Below are 21,939 nucleotides of genomic sequence, written 5' to 3' on the forward strand. Positions count from 1 at the left end.
TATCTGCTGTGGGATTGCTGACTCTGAGTCACCGGGGGGGGGAAGCAGACCCTTCAGTGGATTTTATGACCGAGATCAGCCATGGGCCCCTTGGTTCATGCCCAGGTCACTTCTACACACCAAGCATCTGGAAATACAGCATAGTACTACATTTTCACATTATTGTCCATTATTGTCCACATGTCTCTCCATGAGGTCACGTGTAATGTCTTCTTTGTGGTGAAAACATAATTTTCCATGCGCTCAAAAAGAGGGAGAGGGGAAATGTCTCTGTGGGTGTGTGTGTGTGTGTGTGTGTGGGGGGGGAGTTCACAAAGGGGGCAGTGTGCCTTGTGGAGGTGACGGCCATCTGCCTGAATGATCTCCAAGGCCTGCTTTCTAGCAAGATCTGCCGTTCCTTCCTGGTTGTCATCTTTGATGTCAGGATGGGGGAGAGATAATGGGAAATTCCAAACAGCTCTTTGGTGAGCAGTCTGGATTTTATGGTTTGTCCGCAACGTCTCTCGCTGTTATCACCGTGTCGATTACATCAGCTTTACCACACATTTACACAGAAAGAAGGTCATGTCACGTTATCTCACCAAACGTGGTGAGAGAGCATTGCAACAGACAGGGGCAGCAACAGGGGCCACAGCACGTCAGCACCACAGCCTTTCCCAAGAGAAGGGTCTAAAAGAATCCATTGAAAGAGTTAAAACATAAAAGTATTAGGGATAGAGATTGATGACAAGTTGAAGTTCATTGAATGTGCTAAAATAAAACTGCAGCAGTGAATGTTCTTTTTAATTCATGTTGATGAATATGTCTGTTAACTGTTTTACAAGGCTGATATACAGAGAATCCTGTCCTTTGGCCTGATCTGTATGTTTGGTTGAACGTTCATCCAACACCAAGATAGGTGGAAGCACATTATCAGATGGCGAGTATAGGGTCATTGGGTGTGACCATATGTCAGCCCCACAGCTGTGTGCAAAGACCTTATTCTGAATGAGGCTGATTGCATCCTCAGACAGTGATCCTACTAACCCTCTAGACAGCAGGTTCCAACTAAGCTTAAGCTATCGATAAATAATTCTGCAAAGGAAAATAAGAACAGTCAGGTTTGAGAGGCCTTTTGTGCCTTCAGCAATCGTGCGTGCGTGCGTGCGTGCGTGTGTGTATACTGTACTTGGTAGTCAAAAGGACTAAAAGTAATACACTGTATGAAGGTTTATTGACACATAATGTTATCAACCAAAATATGCATGCACCAAGTAACCATGTTGCTGCATAATGTACATTTAATGATTGTAATGGCTAATATGAGACAGATACAGCAGATCAAATTACACAAAGACTAAAGACAAGCCAAGCCAAGTTTATTTTGTATAGCATATTTCAACAACAAGGCAATTCAAAGTACTTTACATAAACAGATGAAGAGCATTAATACACATTATAAAGGGACATTTGAATACAATTTCCAGGCAACTTCCCTGCATGGGATGAGGAGAGTATGGAAATCTGTCATAGAGTCTACACAAGAATGCTACGAATGGAATGGCTCTAGGTGTCACATGGACAGACCACATCAGAAATGTGGTCCTCTACGGGGACCTACCACAAGGTCAGAGAGAGAAGGATGAGGCACTGCGTCAGGCACCCGGAACTATATGGCAAGTAAACTGACACTGTGGGAGCCAACCCAGGGCACAGCCAGGATAGGCAAGAAGCGCACCACCTACGTAGATGCACTGTGGCGCGACAGTGGAGCTAACAACTGCAGAACTCAAGACCTCTCAAGACAAGAGGGTGTGGAGGACAGCGATTCAGGAGTCCCCAGGTTGCATTGGCTAGACCGCACTCTCGCATCGCATTGAATACAATTATAATAGTTATTAAATAGTTAGAAGAATACAAAATTAGAGTAAGTAAAGTAAAAAAATAAGATAATAAAAATACAGTGCAGCAAATTGAAAACATCAATAAACGGCAGCATCAAACAGAAAAGTATTCAGCTTTGATTTAAAAAAGTATGTGGCAGACGTACCCCTGAGTAGCTGCAGATCAGTGAAGGCTCTCTGAATATCATTCATAAAGCCTGTATCTGCCAAAGCTTGATAAAAATAAAAAAGATACTTGTATGTGTTGCATAAAAACTGAATGAATGCTGCTTCTCCATATTTAGTTTAGACTTGGGGGACAAAAAGCTGACCTCTCCCAGATGACCTAGAGATATGGATGGTTTATGATACTTATGTAACTCATAACTCAGAAATGTATTTTGGCCCTAAACCATTCAGTGCTTTATAGGACAACAGTAGGATATTGAAATCAGTTCATTGACAGACAGGGAACCGGTGTAAAGCTATAAGACAAATAAAACTAACTAAGATTTTTTAAGCATTTCTGCTGTATTTACAGTGAATAGAGAGGCAGAAAAGGCAGGAGAAAGAGGGAAGTCAATGTTGACCTTCAATACAAAGCATAATTATCCCCTTGGAGCCTCGGCTTGTGTATAAATTTACTGGAAGATCTCGCCATGTTAAACTGCATACTTTTACGTAAAAAGGGACTCATGCATAGACTATGTGGGCACTTGATGGGGCATGTATGGGGTTTATTGGCAAATTCTTCCAGGGGAGGGGGTGCCAGGGGGGCCTACTGAATTTATGCCCAGGGGCCCAGTGGCATGCTCTCTCAAAGGTGGGTCTCGTCTTCTCCAACTCCTCTTCTTTGGCTGCAATGCAGAATTGATTTGAACAAGTGAGTCAACCTTTGCCAGGCCCTTTCTTTGCACAGAGAAATCTTAAATAAAATGGTTTCTATTTTTGAAGCATAAGAATTAACTACTAGAAATAGAAAATAGAAATAATAGGAAATGTCAAAGGTACAGGATATGAAGTAAGTGCAGAATTACATTTCCTCTGCAGGGACAATAATGATCAACTAACAACAAACAAACAAACAAAATACCTGCTGATCTAGTGTACACACATGACCATCTGCACAGTCTGATCCTGGTCTATGGAGTTCTTCTCTCTGCATCTGAGTAGACATTTTGAGAAACATTGTTTAGGTTAAGGTGAATTATTAATGAATGCAATTTAATATTTATCAGTTAAAATTAAAAAAATAACATGCAATTCTTGCAAACATGACAAAAGAACACACTTACAGCTGTTGAAAAGAGAATCTATCACTGCACCTGGGAAATATCCTTGCCAAAACATAAATGCAAAGGGTAATACCAGTCAGAACCACAATGATGGCTTTCAATACTTCAAAAATCCTGAAGAATCCTTCGGTTTGAACTAGAGGGACCAGGGACAGAGAGAGATTATTCTTCTCTATCATAACATGTTCTATTTGCTGGAGTCAGGGATCACAGTTTTTTATTAAAGACTAAATTAGATGTTTAGAGTCTACAAATGTTCCAAAATAGGATATGTGTTTTAAATGTAAATGTGTTTACCTTCTTCTTCATCTTTTTTGAGGATGATAAGTGTCTTATTTATTGTTATCGCATCATTTTTGCTGAAACACTCAACAGAAGTGTTGTAGTGGTCTTCAACAGTCAGGGAGAAGGTACTGTTGACGGTGTTGTTCAACACTGTGGTTGTGATAGAATACACTCCTCTGTTCTTAAATAATGGCCATGTGATTGTAGGTAACGGAACCCCCTCACTGATACACACACAGATCAGGGTTCTCAAATGGAGAACGCATTCAGATCCATTGAGGATCTTTGGAAAGGCTGAGGACAAACAAGCAAAATTGTACAATAAAATCACATGAAAGAAAAATATCTATGTAATGTAAATGGTAAATGTTAAAGGACCACTTCAACCATTTTCAACCTATCTTCATATAATTGGTCATGATAAAATGGTATAATTTTGTTCTACTCGGTCTGTGTCTCATAGGAGGGCTGTGGACACTTCAGAAACCCACCTACCATTGACATCATCGTAAGGCAGGTGTATTTTCTTTTTTTAAACAATATTTCAAATGTTTTATTTAGATTTTTATTAACGTAAGAACAATGGCTTCCATTATAGCATGCTAACTTTCCAGGAATAGAAAGCCTGCCGTTTCTATTAGCTTGGATTCCCCATCAATGATGTCACTGGTAGGCAGGTTTCTAAACTGTCCAAAGTCCTCCTCTGAGACACAGACCAAGTAGACAGAAATGGTGCCAAATTATAATGAGCATTAGTGAGGACCTATTATAATGTAACGTTTCACAGACCGAGCTTAATAAAGACATATAAGACAAAATTAGATGTTTAGAGTCTACAAATGTTCCAAAATAGGATATGTGTTTTAAATATAAATGTGTTTACCTTCTTTTTTGAGGATGATAAGTGTCTTATTTATTGTTGTCGCATCATTTTTGCTGAAACACTCAACAGAAGTGTTGTAGTGGTCTTCAACAGTGAGGGAGAAGGTACTGTTGACAGTGTTGTTCAACACTGTTGTCGTGATAGAATACACTCCTCTGTTCTTAAATAATGGCCATGTGATTGTAGGTAACGGAACCCCCTCACTGATACACACACAGATCAGGGTTCTCAAATGGAGAACGCATTCAGATCCACTGAGGATCGTTGGAAAGGCTGAGGACAAACAAGCAAAATTGTACAATAAATCACATGAAAGAAAAATATCTATGTAATGTAAATGGTAAATGTTAAAGGACCACTTCAACCATTTTCAACCTATCTTCATATAATTGGTCATGATAAAATGGTATACATTTTTTCTACTCGGTCTGTGTCTCATAGGAGGGCTGCGGACACTTCAGAAACCCACCTACCAGTGACATCATCGTTAGGCAGGTGTATTTGTTTTTAAAACAATATTTCAGATGTATTATTTAGATTTTTATTAACGTAAGAACAATTGCTTCCATTAGCATGCTAACTTTCCAGGAATAGAAAGCCTGCCGTTTCTATTAGCTTGGATTCCCCATCAATGATATCACTGGTAGGCAGGTTTCTAAACTGTCCAAAGTCCTCCTCTGAGACACAGACCAAGTAGACAGAAATAGTGCCAAATAATAATGAACATTAGTGAGGACCTATTATAATGTAACGTTTCACACACCGAGCTTAATAAAGACATATAAGACAAAATTAGATGTTTACAGTCTACAAATGTTCCAAAATAGGATATGTGTTTTAAATGTACATGTGTTTACCTTCTTCTTCATCTTTTTTGAGGATGATAATTGTCTTATTTATTGTTGTCACGTCATTTTTGCTGAAACACTCAACAGAAGTGTTGTAGTGGTCTTCAACAGTGAGGGAGAAGGTACTGTTGACGGTGTTGTTCAACACTGTGGTCGTGATAGAATACACTCCTCTGTTCTTAAATAATGGCCATGTGATTGTAGGTAACGGAACCCCCTCACTGATACACACACAGATCAGGGTTCTCAAATGGAGAACGCATTCAGATCCGTTGAGGATCGTTGGAAAGGCTGAGGACAAACAAGCAAAATTGTACAATAAAATCACATGAAAGAAAAATATCTATGTAATGTAAATGGTAAATGTTAAAGGACCACTTCAACCATTTTCAACCTATCTTCATATAATTGGTCATGATAAAATGGTATAATTTTTTTCTTCTCTGAGCTGTGTCTCATAGGAGGGCTGTGGACACTTCAGAAACCTGCCTACCAGGGTAGAAACTGAGGTTCAAGCCAGAGTCTATCTCAACCGGCTAGCAGCGGGCTCAGCGGTGGAGACAGACCATGATCAAAAAAGGAGACGAAGGTATATTTTTTAAAACTTTTTTTTTTAAACTAAGCTGGAACTAAACTAAGCAATGGCATTTGGAAACGTATTTGCTTTTTATCTAGAATAAACCCACGGTATAAGGAGGGGGAGGAGGAGGAGGAGGAGGACGAGAACGAGGACGAAAACGCACCACCACGAAAGAGTCGAAAGACCTCTCGTCAGCACCTGGGCCTCAACAAGAGGTGTGTTTTTTTTTTAATGGGGGGCAACGATGGCATTTGGGAACTTGTGATTTATTTGCTGCTTTTTGTCTACCCCAAGGCTTAAACGTGTGGTGGAAGAGGATGAGGACGCACGCCGTAGGGCCAGTCGTGTGCAGAGCCTCAAAGACCAGAGCAGTAATGCATTGCTTTAACTTTTTTTTTTGTCTGAAGACTATTTCAATCAGCTTGTTAAACACTTGACTTACTAATTACTTTATCTGTCTTTAGGAAATCTACCAGTACAAGCAGCAAGGACATTTTCCAGTCCTAGTGGTGGTAGGTAGTTTGTGACATTTTTTTTTTTTGTACATTTGTGCTTAACCATTATTGCAGTGTTTGAGATGTATATATTCATGAAAGGCCAATTCATTCTGTGTCTTAACATCCTTTTTGCGGGTATTCTGTGTTTTAGTAGCCCTGGAAAGCCCTGGAATGTCCCAGCCAACAAAACGCCAGCTATTGCTCAGCAGTAGCGATGGTTAGTATTTTTGTGACCGCTTCGATTCCCATTTTTGCTTTTCAATCATCAGTGATTTAATTGTATATTTTTAAATGTGTTATAGACTGTCCATCACCCCATCAAGCCCGGCGATGTCTCACCCCATTAAGCCCTGCGATGTCACAGCCTGGGTGGCACTCACAGCACGTACGGCCTCAGTCACAACGCACTCTCTTCGGCAGCCCCATTTCATCTTCTGCAGGCAGAGATGACAGTTCTGACATTGGTTAGTTCTGACCAGATTTGTATCTACCACACTGTGGGCGGAAGTGTGCAGTTTCTATTATATTGAAAAAGTCACTGAAACCTCATTTCCTTGCCACATGTAGGTGCCATCCTGAAGAAGGTACTGAGGCAGAATGAGCAGTTGTCCAGGCAGAATGAGCGCTTGTCTAAGCAGAACGATGACCTATTTCGGGAGGTGCAGAGGCTAACTAGGACTGTGGAGAGACTGGAGACTATGCAAGAGGAGGTGTGCAGGGACATTAAGACACTGGGCGGCCAATTGGCGATACCTGGTAAGTAAATCCCCTGAAAACTAGGAAGTTGCCTCGCCTAACCTTAAGTCCAGCTTCATAGTACATGCTCAAGATGTTTGTGTTTGTACCAAAACAACCCATGAAACTGTATTCATTTACCCCCCCTCTTTTTTTTGCTTCCCGTAGTTCAACACCTGACCTCCATCAAGGAGGACATCAAACATCTGAAGGCACATACTGTCTCTGCAGCCACCCATTTGGCCCCACCAGAGAACATCGGGCTCCCATTGTCCAGCCTGAGTGCGCTAATCCACCTAGAGAGCCAGCTAGCTGAAGACAGCAGCATTGGAGAGGGCATTGTAAGTTTTAATTTGCAAACTACCGCAATGTAAATCTTCTCATTGTATTTCCATGGTGTTGGCTGTTTGTCTTAAAGATCTTTACTTTCATTCTAGGCCTTGCATCTAGCCACAAAGGGTGGGAAGGATGTGAAGGATGCCTTGTACAGAATGATGCCCTTGCTGATGACCAACGCTGTGGCAAAACAACTCAACTGGACTGGGTTCAAGAAGACGGTATTCAGCTCATTGAAAATTAAGGACATTGTGCATAGTAAGTACTGAATGATGTGGACTAAAATATATAGTAAATGTACAGTAAGTAATTTGTTCAATTTCTGACTTTGTTCTTTGTTATTCCAGGGGCCATGAGGTGCATTGAGAGCTGTAAGGGGGTGACCGAGGCAGCGTTCCAGGAGCAGATGATACGGTACCTCAAAGGAGCTTCGGATCGCGATGGGGGAAGGACTAAAGAGCCAGCCTCCTCCTCCCTCCTTCCCCCGCCTTGATCAAGCTCTGCAAGTGGGTTTGTGTCCCATTGGTACAATCGTAATTAACCCTGTACGGATTCACGCTCTAGTAAGGCCTGCCACTAATTCTACAACCGGGGACCTGCTCCCCGGAGTTTCTTTTATTTCGCAGGTCCATGGACCCCCAGCTGCGGCTCAAAACTGTGACTGCGGACCGGGCCTCTCCATGGAGCACGACCGTGGATTTCTACTACACTACATACACTATACCACTACACTATACTGTATATTATCTTAACATTCTTTTATTATACCATTATATACTGCATACACACTATTGTTGTACTATATTATATTATCATATACTATCTTACACTATTATATTTGCTGCTATTGTTATTGTTACTACTTGCACTGTATCTCTTTCTGTCTCTCCTCTGTCTGTCTCTCCCTCTCTCTCTCTTCTTTCCCCCGACACGGTCGAGGCAGAAGGCCGCCACCCTAGAGCCTAGGGTCTGCCTGACGTTTCTTCCAGTTAAGAGGGAGTTTTTCGTTGCCACTGTCGCAAAATTGCTTGCTCAGGGTGGGATGTCGGGTCTCTTCTCTACATGTAAAGTGTCTTGAGACAACTTGTTGTGATTTGACACTTTAATAAAATTGAATTGAATTGAATTGAATTGGAATGAAATGAAAGAGTGATGATTGAGCACAGCTACATGATAGGAAAGTCACATTGGCACCCAGGAACCAGCTGGCCCTGTGGCAGAGCTATAACTAGACCTGACATCACTCCAGCACATCTCACTTACACTGAGCCTATGGATTCAGTTTTCACGGAATCGCACAGGATTTCACAGAATTAACACATCAATGGAATTTGCACTTCCAGTTTCACTGCTCTCCTTTCTTTGGCATATTAATTGTATAACCATTTTTCACACATCTGTTGAAGCACATCACTTAGTGTGGGAGAAATGTACAGCTTGTATATCTGCTACTTTTGAACATTTAAAAAATATGTATCTTGAAAGTAATGGAAAGCTTTTTTGACACAACTCTTCTCTTCTGGGGGTCCTTGCATGGCCGCGGGGTACCATACCCTGTCATTTCAAGGACCCCCGGCCCTCCCTCCCCAGCTTGATATGAGTTTTACCTCTGGGGACCCCAATCTACACTATAACATTGTCAGTGTTAATTTAGGGAGCATCCCCGGACCCCCAATTTCAGAACCGCTGAACTAAGGGTAACTCATGGCAGTAGAACTTGCAGTAACACTGTGTATAGAGCCAAGTCACTTTGCCAAGCTCCATTTTGGAGAGCCTAGACCAGGTCAAAGTTTTGACCCCCATAACTCTGTCTCATAGTCTCTGAGAGTGTGCAAATGGAACCAAATTGACCCATTTGTATGCTCTCGGAGTTGCAGACCTGTAATGGTCCATTTTGAATGCCTTGAGAACCACTATCCTGGACTACCGATATATAAAAACAGTGTTTTATGATGACATTAAATTCCACGATACGGAGTCCCTTTGGTAAACAACAACATAGCATTTGTGTATATATGAAAATATATTTTAAATTAATAAAGTTTGTTTCATTATGGATATGTATTGCTTAATTTGTGTACCTTTTCTAATAAAACGAAAACAACAAAGTTAAAGGGATACTTCACTTTAGGGCCGGGGACACATTTAAAAAAAATATTAAAAATAAATGAAAAAAGTTATGGAAAATTCATGGCCCCCTCACGCATTAGAGTGTCCTACTAATGTGTGAGGGGGCCATGAATTTTCCATAACTTTTTTCATTTATTTTTAATATTTTTTTTAAATGTGTCCCCGGCCCGAAAGTGAAGTATCCCTTTAACATCTGTGCTGCATTATTACATTGGGCTAGGGGTCTTCAGCAGGGATTTGGAGGGCTGTGTGCCAATCTTTGTTAGGTACTGTATTTATACATAACCACTTGAACCCTTGCCTCTCTATTGGGGGAATAGCAGATCTACACGCTCACAACGCCTTGCAGACATGTTGTGAGCTTGTAGATCAGCTATTTTTGGCAAAGAGGTTTGCTGGACAGGGATAAAGGAGCACCTTACAAAGTATGGGTTAAATGTCTGAACTATACACACTTAATATGAATACAATATCTAGGCTATATTAAAAAATAATCGCCCACCCAGGGGGGAGGGGGGTCGCTATATATGGGGATGGGGGATCATATACAACAGCGCCACGCTACTCGGCCGCTGGCGCGTCCGCCCGTCCCGCCAACGCTATGCTGGGTGGACGCTCGGCGTTGCGCACGGTAAACGCTGATCAAGGACGCCACGTGGAGACGTCGGGTCCCGACGAGCGGACGCTCCGGTCGGCGGGGCGTGGAGACGTCGTCACACTAGAAATCTGACATGATTTGCTACCTGGGTAGTGCAGTCAGCGTGTGTGTCAGTGTCACTGTGTGTGTGTGTGTGTGTGTGTGTGTGTGTGTGTGTGTGTGTGTGCGCGTGCGTGCGTGCGTGCGTGCGCGTGCTGTGTGCAGTGGGGGGGTTACTGCTTCAAATCATAAATGTGCTTTGCACTGCTTTTTGTCTCATACAGATGACAGCAAAGTAGCCTATGTCTGTGTTGTGGTCACATCAGCACATCAGTGTTTATGTTTCCATGTTGTGCTCAGCAGCACAGTCAATAATAATAATACCTCTCATATTCAGTGTGGTGGTCCTGGTCACGCTCCCAACCTCATTCGTGGCAACACAGACGTAAACCTTAGCGTGGGTAGACGTGGCTCCTCTGATATTAACAATAGTGCTCTGGCGCTCCCCAGTGGCGGTGAGAACATTATTCCCATCCGCGTTGGTCCACCGGACTGTAGGAGGAGGGTTGCCCTCAGCAATGCAGGTCAGCTTCACGTCAGCGCCCGGTTCAAAATCCACAGTGTTATTTCCCTGTTTAAACTCCGGGGCATCTGAAAGGGATTAGGGGAAAGCAGGGGACACAGGGTCCAAGAATTGATCAAGGATATCAAAAATGTATTTGTTTAATTAAGCCTTGTTCACTCTGTGGATAATACTCTGGAATGACTTAGACAGTCTTGGATCACATGCTTATCTACAAACAAACCAAGTTATAGCATTTAATGTCACCATCATTCAGTCATTATTTCAAAAATAATGAATCATATTCTAATATTGCTGAGTCTGTGTAAACATTGCGTGATGACAGGTAAATTGACCTACAGAGCACAGAAACAGTCAAAGGTGATGAAGTCTTAGTAGGAGGTGGCTGTGGTCCATCCGGTCCCAAGTCGAGCTGGGCCGCACATTGGTACTGTGCCAAATGATCAGTTCTACTAGGAATGATGCTGATCGTGTGAATTGCATCCTTAGGGAGACCATCAGTTGCATCAAACGCATGTGGTATTACTGGGATGGATTTGTTTTGGAGGTACCACTTCACAGTCAGGTTCTGCAGTGGCGCAACCTTGATGATTTTACACTGTAGCTGATACTCTGTGCCTTCTAACATTGGCCCAGTTCCATTCACCTGAGAGATGTTCACATCATCTGGAGTCTCTATAGATAAAAACAATAAGAATAATAATGATTCATTTAAAGTTAATCACATGAACCCTAGTGCCTCTATTTTAGGGCAAACATTTGGCATTAATATCATATGTACAGATACAGGCTCACATGTTGCATTGCAAATCGTTGTGAGCTTGTATATCGGCTATTTTCAGCAAAAAGATTTGGTGTAGATGTAAAAGGAGAAAAAAAGGAGGGGGGCTAATATAGACCCCTGGGGGACTCTAGTCAATGACATATATAGGGTTTAAATGGTTAAATATCACAGATGTACTATACATCTGTGATAGTAGATGGGTTGATCAATCTATAATTTTCACATATCTAAGCCAACCCTGCCATGCTTATTGTTCATCTGAAAGTACTGTATAAATGGTTTCATAAGTATATGCTATTGGTACTTACTATACAAAGTGACAGGTAGCTCCTTCGAAGGTTGTTCTGTACCAAAATTAATGTAGCAGAAGGGATCTATTGTCCATTGTGTCAAGCTTTCCACTGTCCAAGTGACATAAGTGACATTCTCCATCAAATCTGTGCCCCCAACCAGGGCCTCCCAACCCATCCCATCGTGGTCAGGAGAAGGTGTACTGCAGTTGACTGAAACTGAATCTCCGTATCTCACCACCACTCTGGCAGGCTTCAGCATGAGAGGATCTAACCAGAAGCAAAGCACATACACATCCAATAAAAAATAAAGCTTCAGTTTATGCACAAGAAGGATCAGCTAATAACAGACACAAGTCCATTATGACTCTGAGACGGCTTAAAAGTCGGTTTAAGCCTAAGCTTAAAGTAGCATTTCACCTATTCAAATAGCACTACCTTTGTTGTAAACGATTCTCAATTTCAACTACAATCTTTAGTTGATAATAGATTTTGCTTTGAAAAGTAATTATATAAAGCAACTTTGTGTTTGAATTTGAAAATGATATGTCCACAGCAACATGCTGTCACAGGTATTGCTGAAAATTGTTTATAACTAGAAGAAGAATCTAGCGTGACGCGTCGTACACTTCGCATCGCAGATCCACCTTACAGCCACCTCACAGTGTGAGCGAGAGTATTGCGTGAAAGTAGGGCAAAGTCGTTTAGAATTGTGGGACATGGCAACACTGTGGTGAAAAGTAAGGCAAATTCGCTTATAATCAGAGGACATGGCAACACTGAGTGTCCTGTGCTCCCCTCTGTCTCTGTCCCTGTGTGTTTGTCCCCCTGTCTGTCCAATAAGGTTCGGTCCCACATAAAATTGCCTAGTTGGGTTCCACCTAGGGCCCAGGTAGAACCCACCTAAAGCCCACATCGGCAACCCAGTTGGGACCCACCTCGGTCCCACATATAATTTCCTAGGTGGGGCCCACCTAAGGCCCAGGTAGAACCCACGTATAGCCCACACGGGAAAGCCCAAGTGGGCCCATATAGTTCAGCCCACCTTGAAACCATATGGGTCCCATGTCAGCCCCACATAAATTGCCAAATTGGGGCCCACCTAGGGCCCAGGTAGTACCCACTTAAAGCCCACATGGGCAAACCCAGTTAGGACCCACCTCAGTCCCACATAGAGTTGCCTAGTTGGGGCCCACCTAGTGCCCAGGTAGGACCCACCTATAGCCCACATGGGCAACCTTGTTAGGACCCACCTTGGTCCCACATAGAATTGCCTAGGTGGGACCCACCTAAGGCCCAGATAGAACCCACTTATATCCCACATGGGCATCCCAGTTGGGACCCAAGTGGGACCCAAGTGGACGCAATGGGCGTGCTGGCTGGGTATGCTGGCGTGAAAGTGTATAATATTTAGAGAAATTGAAAGTTTCAAATAGGGAAGTAGTAGTAGAAGTAGTGAATTAGCAAACTGGAGATTTAGTGATTTAGACAGAATGTTTCCTTTAGCCTCATTGTGTGCTAATGCACGCAACTGTTAAGGCAGGTTTAATTTTTGTTGTCTCATAACATCCTTTGTCCGTAAACAACATAGGCGACCCGTCTGTGCCTTGACTTCACCCGGCCCCCCGCCCCTTTGCCTGCAGTGTGTGTGTCTCTCTCTCACACACACACACACACACACACACACACACACACACACACACACACACACACAACACGGAGAAGTTCTACAGAGTTCGAATGAATTAATAAGATAATATAACAGCGTATCCGCGCGCCTGGTGTAGCCGGTATCATTGATAATCACTTGGATCTAAACAAACGCGCTGTGCGCACCACGCATACGCTCGCTATGAAAAGTCTGGTGTAGTCGGCCGTGTTGTGCCCCCCCCCCACCCCCCGAGTATTTTTTTCTCTCCGTGTCTGTGTCTCTCTCTTTTGTAAATCGAATGCTAAAATTGCCATTTGAATGTAGTTTAAAAAAAAAGATATATATTTTTAATGTAATTTTAATTTTATTATAGTATTATAATTTTTTTCCTGACCTACCAATGCGAAAACAAATGCTTTCATCATGTTTCCCCCTATAAACGTCACTTGAAAGTTACGTTTTAGAAACTTTAATAGTTATCACAACAGCGAACGCTGAAAATCAGCTGTGCAGCCTGTGCTTCTCCTGTCTGTCTGTCTGTGCAGTCATTGCGCACAGCTGTGTGTCGTTCCTTCATCATCTCTCTCTCCCCCTCCCTCCCTCTCTCCCTCCCCCTCCCTCCCTCTCTCCCTCCCTCCCTCTCTCCCTCTTTCTCTCGCGCTCTCTCTCTCACACACACACACACACACACACACACACACACACACACACACACACACACACACACACACACACACACACACACACAGTGGTGGAAAAAGTACTCAAATGTTTTACTTAAGTAAAAGTATCAATACTGCATTATATAAATACTTTGTTACAAGTGAAAGTCCAGAATTCAAAATGTACTTGAGTAAAAGTACAAAAGTATTGGCATCAAAATGTACTTAAAGTACCAAAAGTAAAAGTACTAAAATATTTGAAAATAGCAGATCTACAAGCTCATAATGCGACGCGTTGTGAGCTTGTAGATCGGCTATTTTCAAATAGTCTAGGTATAAAATAGGGCTAACGTGGTTAATCTATGTTTTATAATAATAATAATAAATAATAATAATAATAATTTATATCTGGAAAGTAATTAGTAACTAAAGTTTTCAAATAATTGTAGTGGAGTAAAAGTACAATATTTGCCTCTGATATGTAGTGGAGTAGAAGTAAAAGTATAGACAATTGGAAATACTCCAGAAAAGTAAAAGTACCTCAAAATTGTACTTAAGTACAGTACTTGAGTAAATGTACTTAATTACTTTACACCACTGCACACACACACACACACACACACACACACACACACACACACACACACACACACACACACACACACACACACACACACACACACACACACATGCTCTCCTTGTCTCTCTCTCTCCCCCTCCCTCCCTCCCTCCCTCCCTCCCTCTCTCTCGAGCTCTCTCTCACCCCTCTCTCTCTCTCTCTCCCTCTCTCTCCCCTCTCTGTCTGTGTCACTGTCTTGCACGTCCCTCTTTCTCTCGCGCTCTCTCTCTCACCCCTCTCTCTCTCTCTCTCTCTCTCCCTCTCCGTGCTCACTATCTCGCAGATGATTGGCTGTTCAAAACGGAACACCCGGAAGTAAATTGCGAGATGAAATATAGAGCACTTTATGATTATTATAAAAGGAGACACATGTGAAGGTGGAAAATAAAATAGAAGTACTTCTATACTTTTGCATGAGTGATTTTTGTAGCAAGTTGGGAGAGAAGTGGAGCAGTGCTTTGGCCGTGAGTAGTACCTAAGAGGTTGAGGTTCCAAAAGGGACACCTCTCCATTTGTGTTGTGAGATGGTAGACTGGTTGGGATCGAGTTTCTATGCAGGCTGCTGATCCGGTCTAGAGCGGATACGGAAACGTTGCACACTTGTCTATGTGTGAATTATCAGCTGCGGAAGGGCGGGCCTTAAACCGGATCAAACAGTGTTGCCATGTCTGCTTATTATAAGCGACTTGTTAACCGATGAAGACACGCCGTAAGCTTGTAGGTCGGCTATTTTCAATATATATATATATTATATTATTTATATCATGCCACAACTTCCTCCATTGAGGAAAGTAGGTTGGTGCAGGGGGTTGTTAACTGGACTGGTGAATCGTGGGTTATGAGTTCAATTCCTGCTTGGGATACTGAAGTTCTCAGGCTCAGCCAGAATAGCATTATGTTTACATTGTCAAAGCAAAAGTGGAACAAAACAATGCACACTTTTGCACACTTTTGACTTTCTTTGAAATTTTCAGCAGTCATATAGAATGATTGATTTTTTTCAACTTGCATTTGCTCCTACATTCTGTCAGAAACCCACGATGATATGTGTTGCTATGGGAGCCTTTTTATTTTTGTATTTTATTAGAAAACATTTTGTTTACAAAGAAATATAGCAGTTTATGAAGAGGTTTTGTTGTTTACCTGGTTGCTGCTGTATGCACACACTTTTGATTTGATTATTTTCAGTTTGAATGTGTTTTGTGTCCTGACTGAGTCCTCTTGATGCTTTCAGTTTTGATCGTCAGTCAGTCATATAGAAATGTTAGTTTTTCTATATTTTTGGAATTGAAATGCACTGGCACATGTAGCCTTATTGGCCTAGCACTGTTTGGAGCTTTAATAAACAACAGAAGTTGTTCAAAGATTGTGTCTCATGATGAGTCATTATCAGTTTGAGCCCAGGTGTTTGAATTTGAATATTTTATTAGGCAAAAAATACATCAAATACATTTAAAATACTTCCAAAAAAGTCCTTGCGGTCTTGTTTCCATTGAGGTCCTTAGTATTCAATTCATAGTCAAATGGTTTTCATTTAGTCTGTACGTTATGAATTCACACAGTAAAAGTCTTAGTGTTAATATAATTAAAATGGAACCAAATGGACCCATCATGTGCAGGGCAAGATTAACACCCCTGGGGGCCCCTGGGCACTGAAGCTCCCGAGCCCCCCCCCCTGACGTGTTTCTGTTTATTGAATCATTGATAGCGGTGCTAATCATGGGTGTGGTCACCTCAACCGTTCTCCTCTGCAGTTCTGGCAGTCCTAGATTGGAGGGTGCCAAGTACTGTAGAGGAGGAGGGGTGGGTGGTCTGTCTGTATTCAAGACAATAATTGAATGGTCTTTTGAATATAGTGATGGGTGAGAAATGTAACTTATATTATGTTGTACAACCTCGATTGGAATGTTTAGATCAGTCATAGGCTATGGGAATGTGTAGCTGGGTTAATGACTGTTGATAAATTCTTAAAATAAAGAACCCCAAATTTGCATCTCTGGACTTGGCCAATCGGTCACTTTTACACATCCCAAGCAATTATATGATTGCTAACAACAAATATAATAATGCAACACAGCAAAGGGGCTTACAACTAGAGCTACAGTCGTATGTATCCATGGCGTTCATTAGAAATTGAGTTTTAATAATTTGACTGACCTCCATCCTGTACTGGAGAGTGATTTTTGTGTCAGTGCAATGTCACTGGTGTTCACTTTATTCCATCGGTGGGTGGAAGTGACTCAAAACGTTTTTTTGTGTATTTTTACATCAAAAGTCCATCACATTCGATTTTTTATTACTTCCTGAAAACGCAAACGTACTGCATGATGACGAAGATCAAGGGTTCGAAATAATCATAATATGATTATTTCGAACCCTTGATCTTCGTCATCAAATATTATTTGAAAGGGTCACCCTCGTCTCTGAGCTAAATTTAGCAAAATTTTCCATTTTCATGACGACTTTAATTCCTATTGGATAATCATATCATGATCAAGAGAATGGGTGATATTTTCGCGGAGCTAAAAAAAAAAAAAAAACTCGGGCTCAGGGGCCCATTTCATGCTCAAGGGCCCCTGGGCACGTGCCCAAAGTGCCCATATGGTAGATCCGGCCCTGGTCATGTGTACAGAACACTTTTCAGAGTTAAATCAACAATGAGGAATTTACAAAGTAGGCTGCAGAAAAGAGAAAAAAACAACTGCTAATGTTGAAAATGCAAAGTCAGACTTTTGGGGAGAAAGGATGCAATTACTGGGGGCGAGAAAAAAAAAGTAACTTAAAGTAATAAGTAACTAATTACTTTTGGCAGGGAGTAATAAGTAAAGTAACTATATTACTTTTTAAACAAGTAATATGTAATAAGTAATATATTACTATGTTTTAGTAACTTTTCCAACACTGAGTATTGAGTGGGCAGGAAAGTAAGTAATTTGTGCCGCTTGGTTTTGTTGAACAGATGTGTACAGCAACGTGCAGTAGAATAGATCCCACAGTACCTGGATGGCACTTGTTGTTGTTGCAACAGGTCCCAATGTCACTGATGTAATCCCCAGGACTGCAGGTCTTCTCTAAAGGTTGTGATGAAGGTACGCCAGAAGTGAGGATTAACTGCAGAACAAACAGACAGACAGAAATACCAGCAGTAGCCCTAGCCCATTTACAATCACTCCTTGAATGTTAACCTCAGCTAAAATAATAATAATAACAGAATTGTTGTTTTTTATTATGAATAATAATAATGTATTATTATTATTATTATTATTATTATTATTATTTTGTTTTATTTTTTCAAAATAGATACATAATAGAAATAATTTTACAAAATAGATCTGTGGATTAAGCAAATTGTTGTTATAGACTCTCACCAAGAAGACTAATGTGTCAATAATAGAGGCTTTTTTCTTCCATTTTCCTCTGTCACCAATTCCATCCATCTTCTCTTGCTGTCTCTCAACTCATTGAGTCCCTTTGCTAGTTTAACTACACATAGGCAAACTAGTTCACACACCCCGTTTCCCTAAAGTAATGGTTTCTTCCAAAAGCTGTGCAACAGCAGGTACACATGCGCATGTTGTGCATCAATGCTGGAGGGGATTTGGCTACAGCTTAAACTGGTATTTCCCTTTAAAACAATTCTGGGGGAGTGTCTTCTGAGTGTCTACTCAGGCTTTTATGTGCAACACAGACAGTTTTTAAGTTGCTTGATTCAGATACTTGATATCATTTTAATCAGACTGGACCGTGCAGCTCAGTGGACTTGTGGTTAGAGTGTGCCCTGAGATTGGGAGGTCAGGGTTCAATCCCCTGGCCGGGTCATACCAAAGACTAATTAAAGGTTTGGATTGGGGTAAATTCCTTCCTGCACCACAAGCATCATATCCAGAGGCATGATGTCTGAAGGATGTATATGTTACAGTATGATTGGAGAACCAGGACGATTGAAGAAAGCGCGCTCGTTTTTACCACCCACCCAGCAATTCTGTAGAAGCAACACTAGAGGGAGCCACAAGCCAGGCTTGTGCACAAACATATATGGCCACGACCACACACACACAGTCACACACACACACACACACACACACACACACACACAAGCGCACACACACGCGCACACACACACACACACACACACACACACACACAGTGATCCATGAAAAGAACTATTCTGTCCCTATCGGTTTACAACTCGAACGGCGCTGTGTCGACTCAGCAGAGCATCGGCCGGTCAGCGCGGGCACTCGCGCCTGGAGGCGCGAGGGCGCGCGAGGGCGCGCCTCCTCGGCCTCAAGCTCTGCTGAGTCGGCGCGCCTCCGTCATGGACAAGCGTGTGCGTGTGAACGCGTGTTCAGCGTTCCCCTGGCGTAGCTTCCTGGTTGCTATGTGGGGGGGAACAACAAAAGACAGGTCCGCGTCGGCATCGCATCAAAGCCCCGCCTCGTGGGGCGCCGCGTTCTCCTTCTCCTCCTCCTCGGAGGAGAAGGAGGACGGTTTATTACGCGAGGCTCGCGAGGAGGAGGAGGAGGAGGCTCCTCCTCCTCCTCCTCGCGAGCCTCGCGTAATAAATCCCCGCCTCGCAGCGCCGCGTCCTCCTTCTCCTCCTCCTCCTCGCGAGCCTCGCTAATAAACCCTGATCATAGATCAGTGCAAAACTAAGAAAACACAAAATTTAATTCATAGAGGTGGCACTTGGAGTGGCTAGGAAATGTATTGCAATAACATGGAAGTCTGACTCCCCCCTTGGCATTGCGAGATGGTTCTCAGAAATGAACAGTTGTGTCCCTCTTGAGAAGATTATTCATAGTTTAAGAAATGGGTTTAACACTTTTTTGAAGATTTGGCAACCTTATTTGGACTAAATGGAATCGTTGTCCCTACCTGTATCAGAGATGTTATAGGTAGTTATCTATTGCTATCTCGGTCTAGATCTAAGCGACTTAATGTTTTTACAACAGATGTGTCTCTTCTTGTTGTTCCTTTTCTTTTCTTTTTTGTACCTTTATTTTTGATTATGTTTTGATTATTTTTTATCTGTGCTGTCCTTTATGTATTTGGGTTTGTATGTGGGGAGGCGGGGGGAGGTGGGGGGGTTGTATGTATACTGTTGTGAAAAAATATGAAGGAAAAAAATATATTCAACAAAAAAAAACATGATGTCATAGTACGAACATCAAAGACTGGCCTGGACTCCATATTTGGGCATGGCACACAGAACTCCATATGAGCATAACAGGGACACAGACAGACAAATGGGTACAATGGGTCTCTGATAACGGGTACTGCATAACCGGATGAGGCATGCAGTCCCAACTTGCATCGTTGTCGACTTGCATCATTCCCGAGTAGGCACCGGTCTAGTATACGAAAAATTTTCAAGTAATTTCAAGTAATCACTACTTTGATTAGGGACCAAGGACCCAGCATCCGCCTTTGAAATTGAGTCTATATAGGAAGTGACAGTTCAAATGAATGGCCTGTAGTTTCCCTGTTTTACTCCTGCTGGTGTCAGAAGAAAGTGATACGGTATGCTCTAGGAGGGGCGGGATGATTTGATTGACAAGCTACACAACCAATAGCATTCATTCCCTGCCCCCGCTCTTGATTGACAAGCTACCCAACCAATGGCATTCATTTCCGGTTGCATAGGATATGACGCGATATGACGTGATATAGAAAGTCTATGGGTGTAACGCTGTCCATTCTTTTATACAGTCTATGTTCGGGATCCAACAACAAAGCTAGATGACATCATGTTCTGTAGGTGATTAGCTAGCCTAATACCAAAGAACTTCTGAGGTTGAGGTGGATCATGCCGTTCAATCGAATATTCCTTTGTTTTGCCGCCAGCTAATGCCATGGTATAATCATGACGTATACTGCAGGCAGAAGAAGGGTGTATAATTCATTTTTCCACTTTTTGTTTTTACACAGAGGTGGAAATAGCAGGACTCCATAAATAAATATGGATGTAAAGCGGTTCTCACAAGTGCACATTTCCTTTAATCCTCCGGCTGCCAGAGCCTTCAATCAGAGCAGGTTATTGTCTCCGCCAGAGGTGGAGAGTATGTTTTCGTGTGTCCCCCCCCCCCCAGCCAAGCTAACATTGGTCAAGCTTCACGTGACACGTGACAATATGTTGTCACCAATGCTTTTGATTGGCTAGCGAGACGCATGACGAAATAAAATCCTATAAATAGGTGTGTCACTTCAAAAAAGCATTTATGTTTTTTGAAGTGAGGTAACATTGGTCAAGCTAACGGGATCAAGCTAACATTGGTCAAGTGACACGTGACAATATGTAATATAAATAGGTAAGACAGGATTAATCAGGAACAGTACTGGCGGAGACCTGTGCTCCGAGGAGCACATTCTCTAGTTGTCTCCGCCGTAGGTGGAGACAACTAGAGGCTTCGTCCCGCCGTGTGTGAGCAAACATTGTTAGCCAAGCTAACATTGGTCAAGCTCCACGTGACACGTGTCAATATGTTGACACCAATGCCTTTGATTGGCTAGAGGGACGCATGACGAAATAAAATCCTATAAATAGGTGTGTCACTTCAAAAAGCCGTTTACGCTTTTTGAAGTGAGGTAAGACAGGATCAATCAGTCTTCATTGGAACAGTACCTTCCAGTCCAAATCACCCGTCCGTCCGTGTGTGTGTCCCTCTGAGAACACCTAACATTGGTCAAGCAAAGGCGCAGAAGGCCAAAGCTAAGAAAGCATACTCATCTACAACAGTAACACAGAAGAGGACTATAGAGTTGAATTGATCCCACAACAAGGCCGAAGTCTTAATACTGTAACAATTGGCCGCCTTGATCAAATACATTATGTAGCACTAGAGAAAACTGACATAGATCAAACACACCAATAAACTGCTGAAACTGTTCAAGACAATGAAGATGAAGAAGACAGACAAGCATTTGAACAAATCAGTCAATTACGACAACTCCCATATGACACATTGCTTCAAGAAGAACATCTTTTAGATGCAGACACTACATATTCAGTCGCCCCTGCAGAACACCAAAAACCACGCGCATTCTACCAAGACGACCCGTTCTACCAAGACGACCCGTGCTATTAAAATAGCACGGGTCTGCTGGCGGAGACTTGTGCTCCGAGGAGCACATTTTCTAGTTATTCATATTTCTATCCTATATTCAAATTGCCATGTGGGTGGGTGAACGGTGGTCGGAGGGCGTCACGTAACATGCCCATTTATGGAGATCCCTTAAAATTGATTTTCAGGCCGAAAAGT

The 21,939-nt window shown here is 42.3% G+C and overlaps 2 protein-coding genes across 2 annotated transcripts; one reads left to right on the plus strand and one right to left on the minus strand.

The window, feature by feature from the left end:
- Positions 1–1,405: 1,405 nt before the first annotated feature.
- On the minus strand, positions 1,406–18,196 carry LOC308083733 (cell adhesion molecule CEACAM5-like). The gene is made up of 11 exons (XM_080426062.1): positions 18,046–18,196; positions 17,677–17,788; positions 11,764–12,015; positions 11,011–11,346; positions 10,473–10,739; positions 5,183–5,464; positions 4,326–4,598; positions 3,455–3,736; positions 3,158–3,293; positions 2,956–3,027; positions 1,406–2,719 (listed from the first exon to the last, which is right to left on the minus strand). Exons 1-10 carry the CDS (start codon positions 18,112–18,114, stop codon positions 2,964–2,966), a joined length of 2,073 nt encoding a protein of 690 aa, XP_080282188.1. The 5' UTR covers positions 18,115–18,196; the 3' UTR covers positions 1,406–2,719; positions 2,956–2,963.
- LOC308084479 (uncharacterized protein) lies at positions 5,906–7,014 on the plus strand (the record flags this gene model as incomplete). Its single annotated transcript, XM_080427144.1, has 6 exons — positions 5,906–5,968; positions 6,048–6,124; positions 6,218–6,265; positions 6,402–6,467; positions 6,553–6,714; positions 6,818–7,014. The coding sequence occupies exons 4-6, from the start codon at positions 6,422–6,424 to the stop codon at positions 7,012–7,014; spliced, it is 405 nt and encodes a 134-aa protein (XP_080283270.1). The 5' UTR covers positions 5,906–5,968; positions 6,048–6,124; positions 6,218–6,265; positions 6,402–6,421.
- Positions 18,197–21,939: the final 3,743 nt, after the last annotated feature.

This window comes from Gymnoscopelus braueri (assembly GCF_963280865.1).
Source record: "Gymnoscopelus braueri genome assembly, chromosome: 4".
NCBI lineage: Eukaryota > Metazoa > Chordata > Actinopteri > Myctophiformes > Myctophidae > Gymnoscopelus > Gymnoscopelus braueri.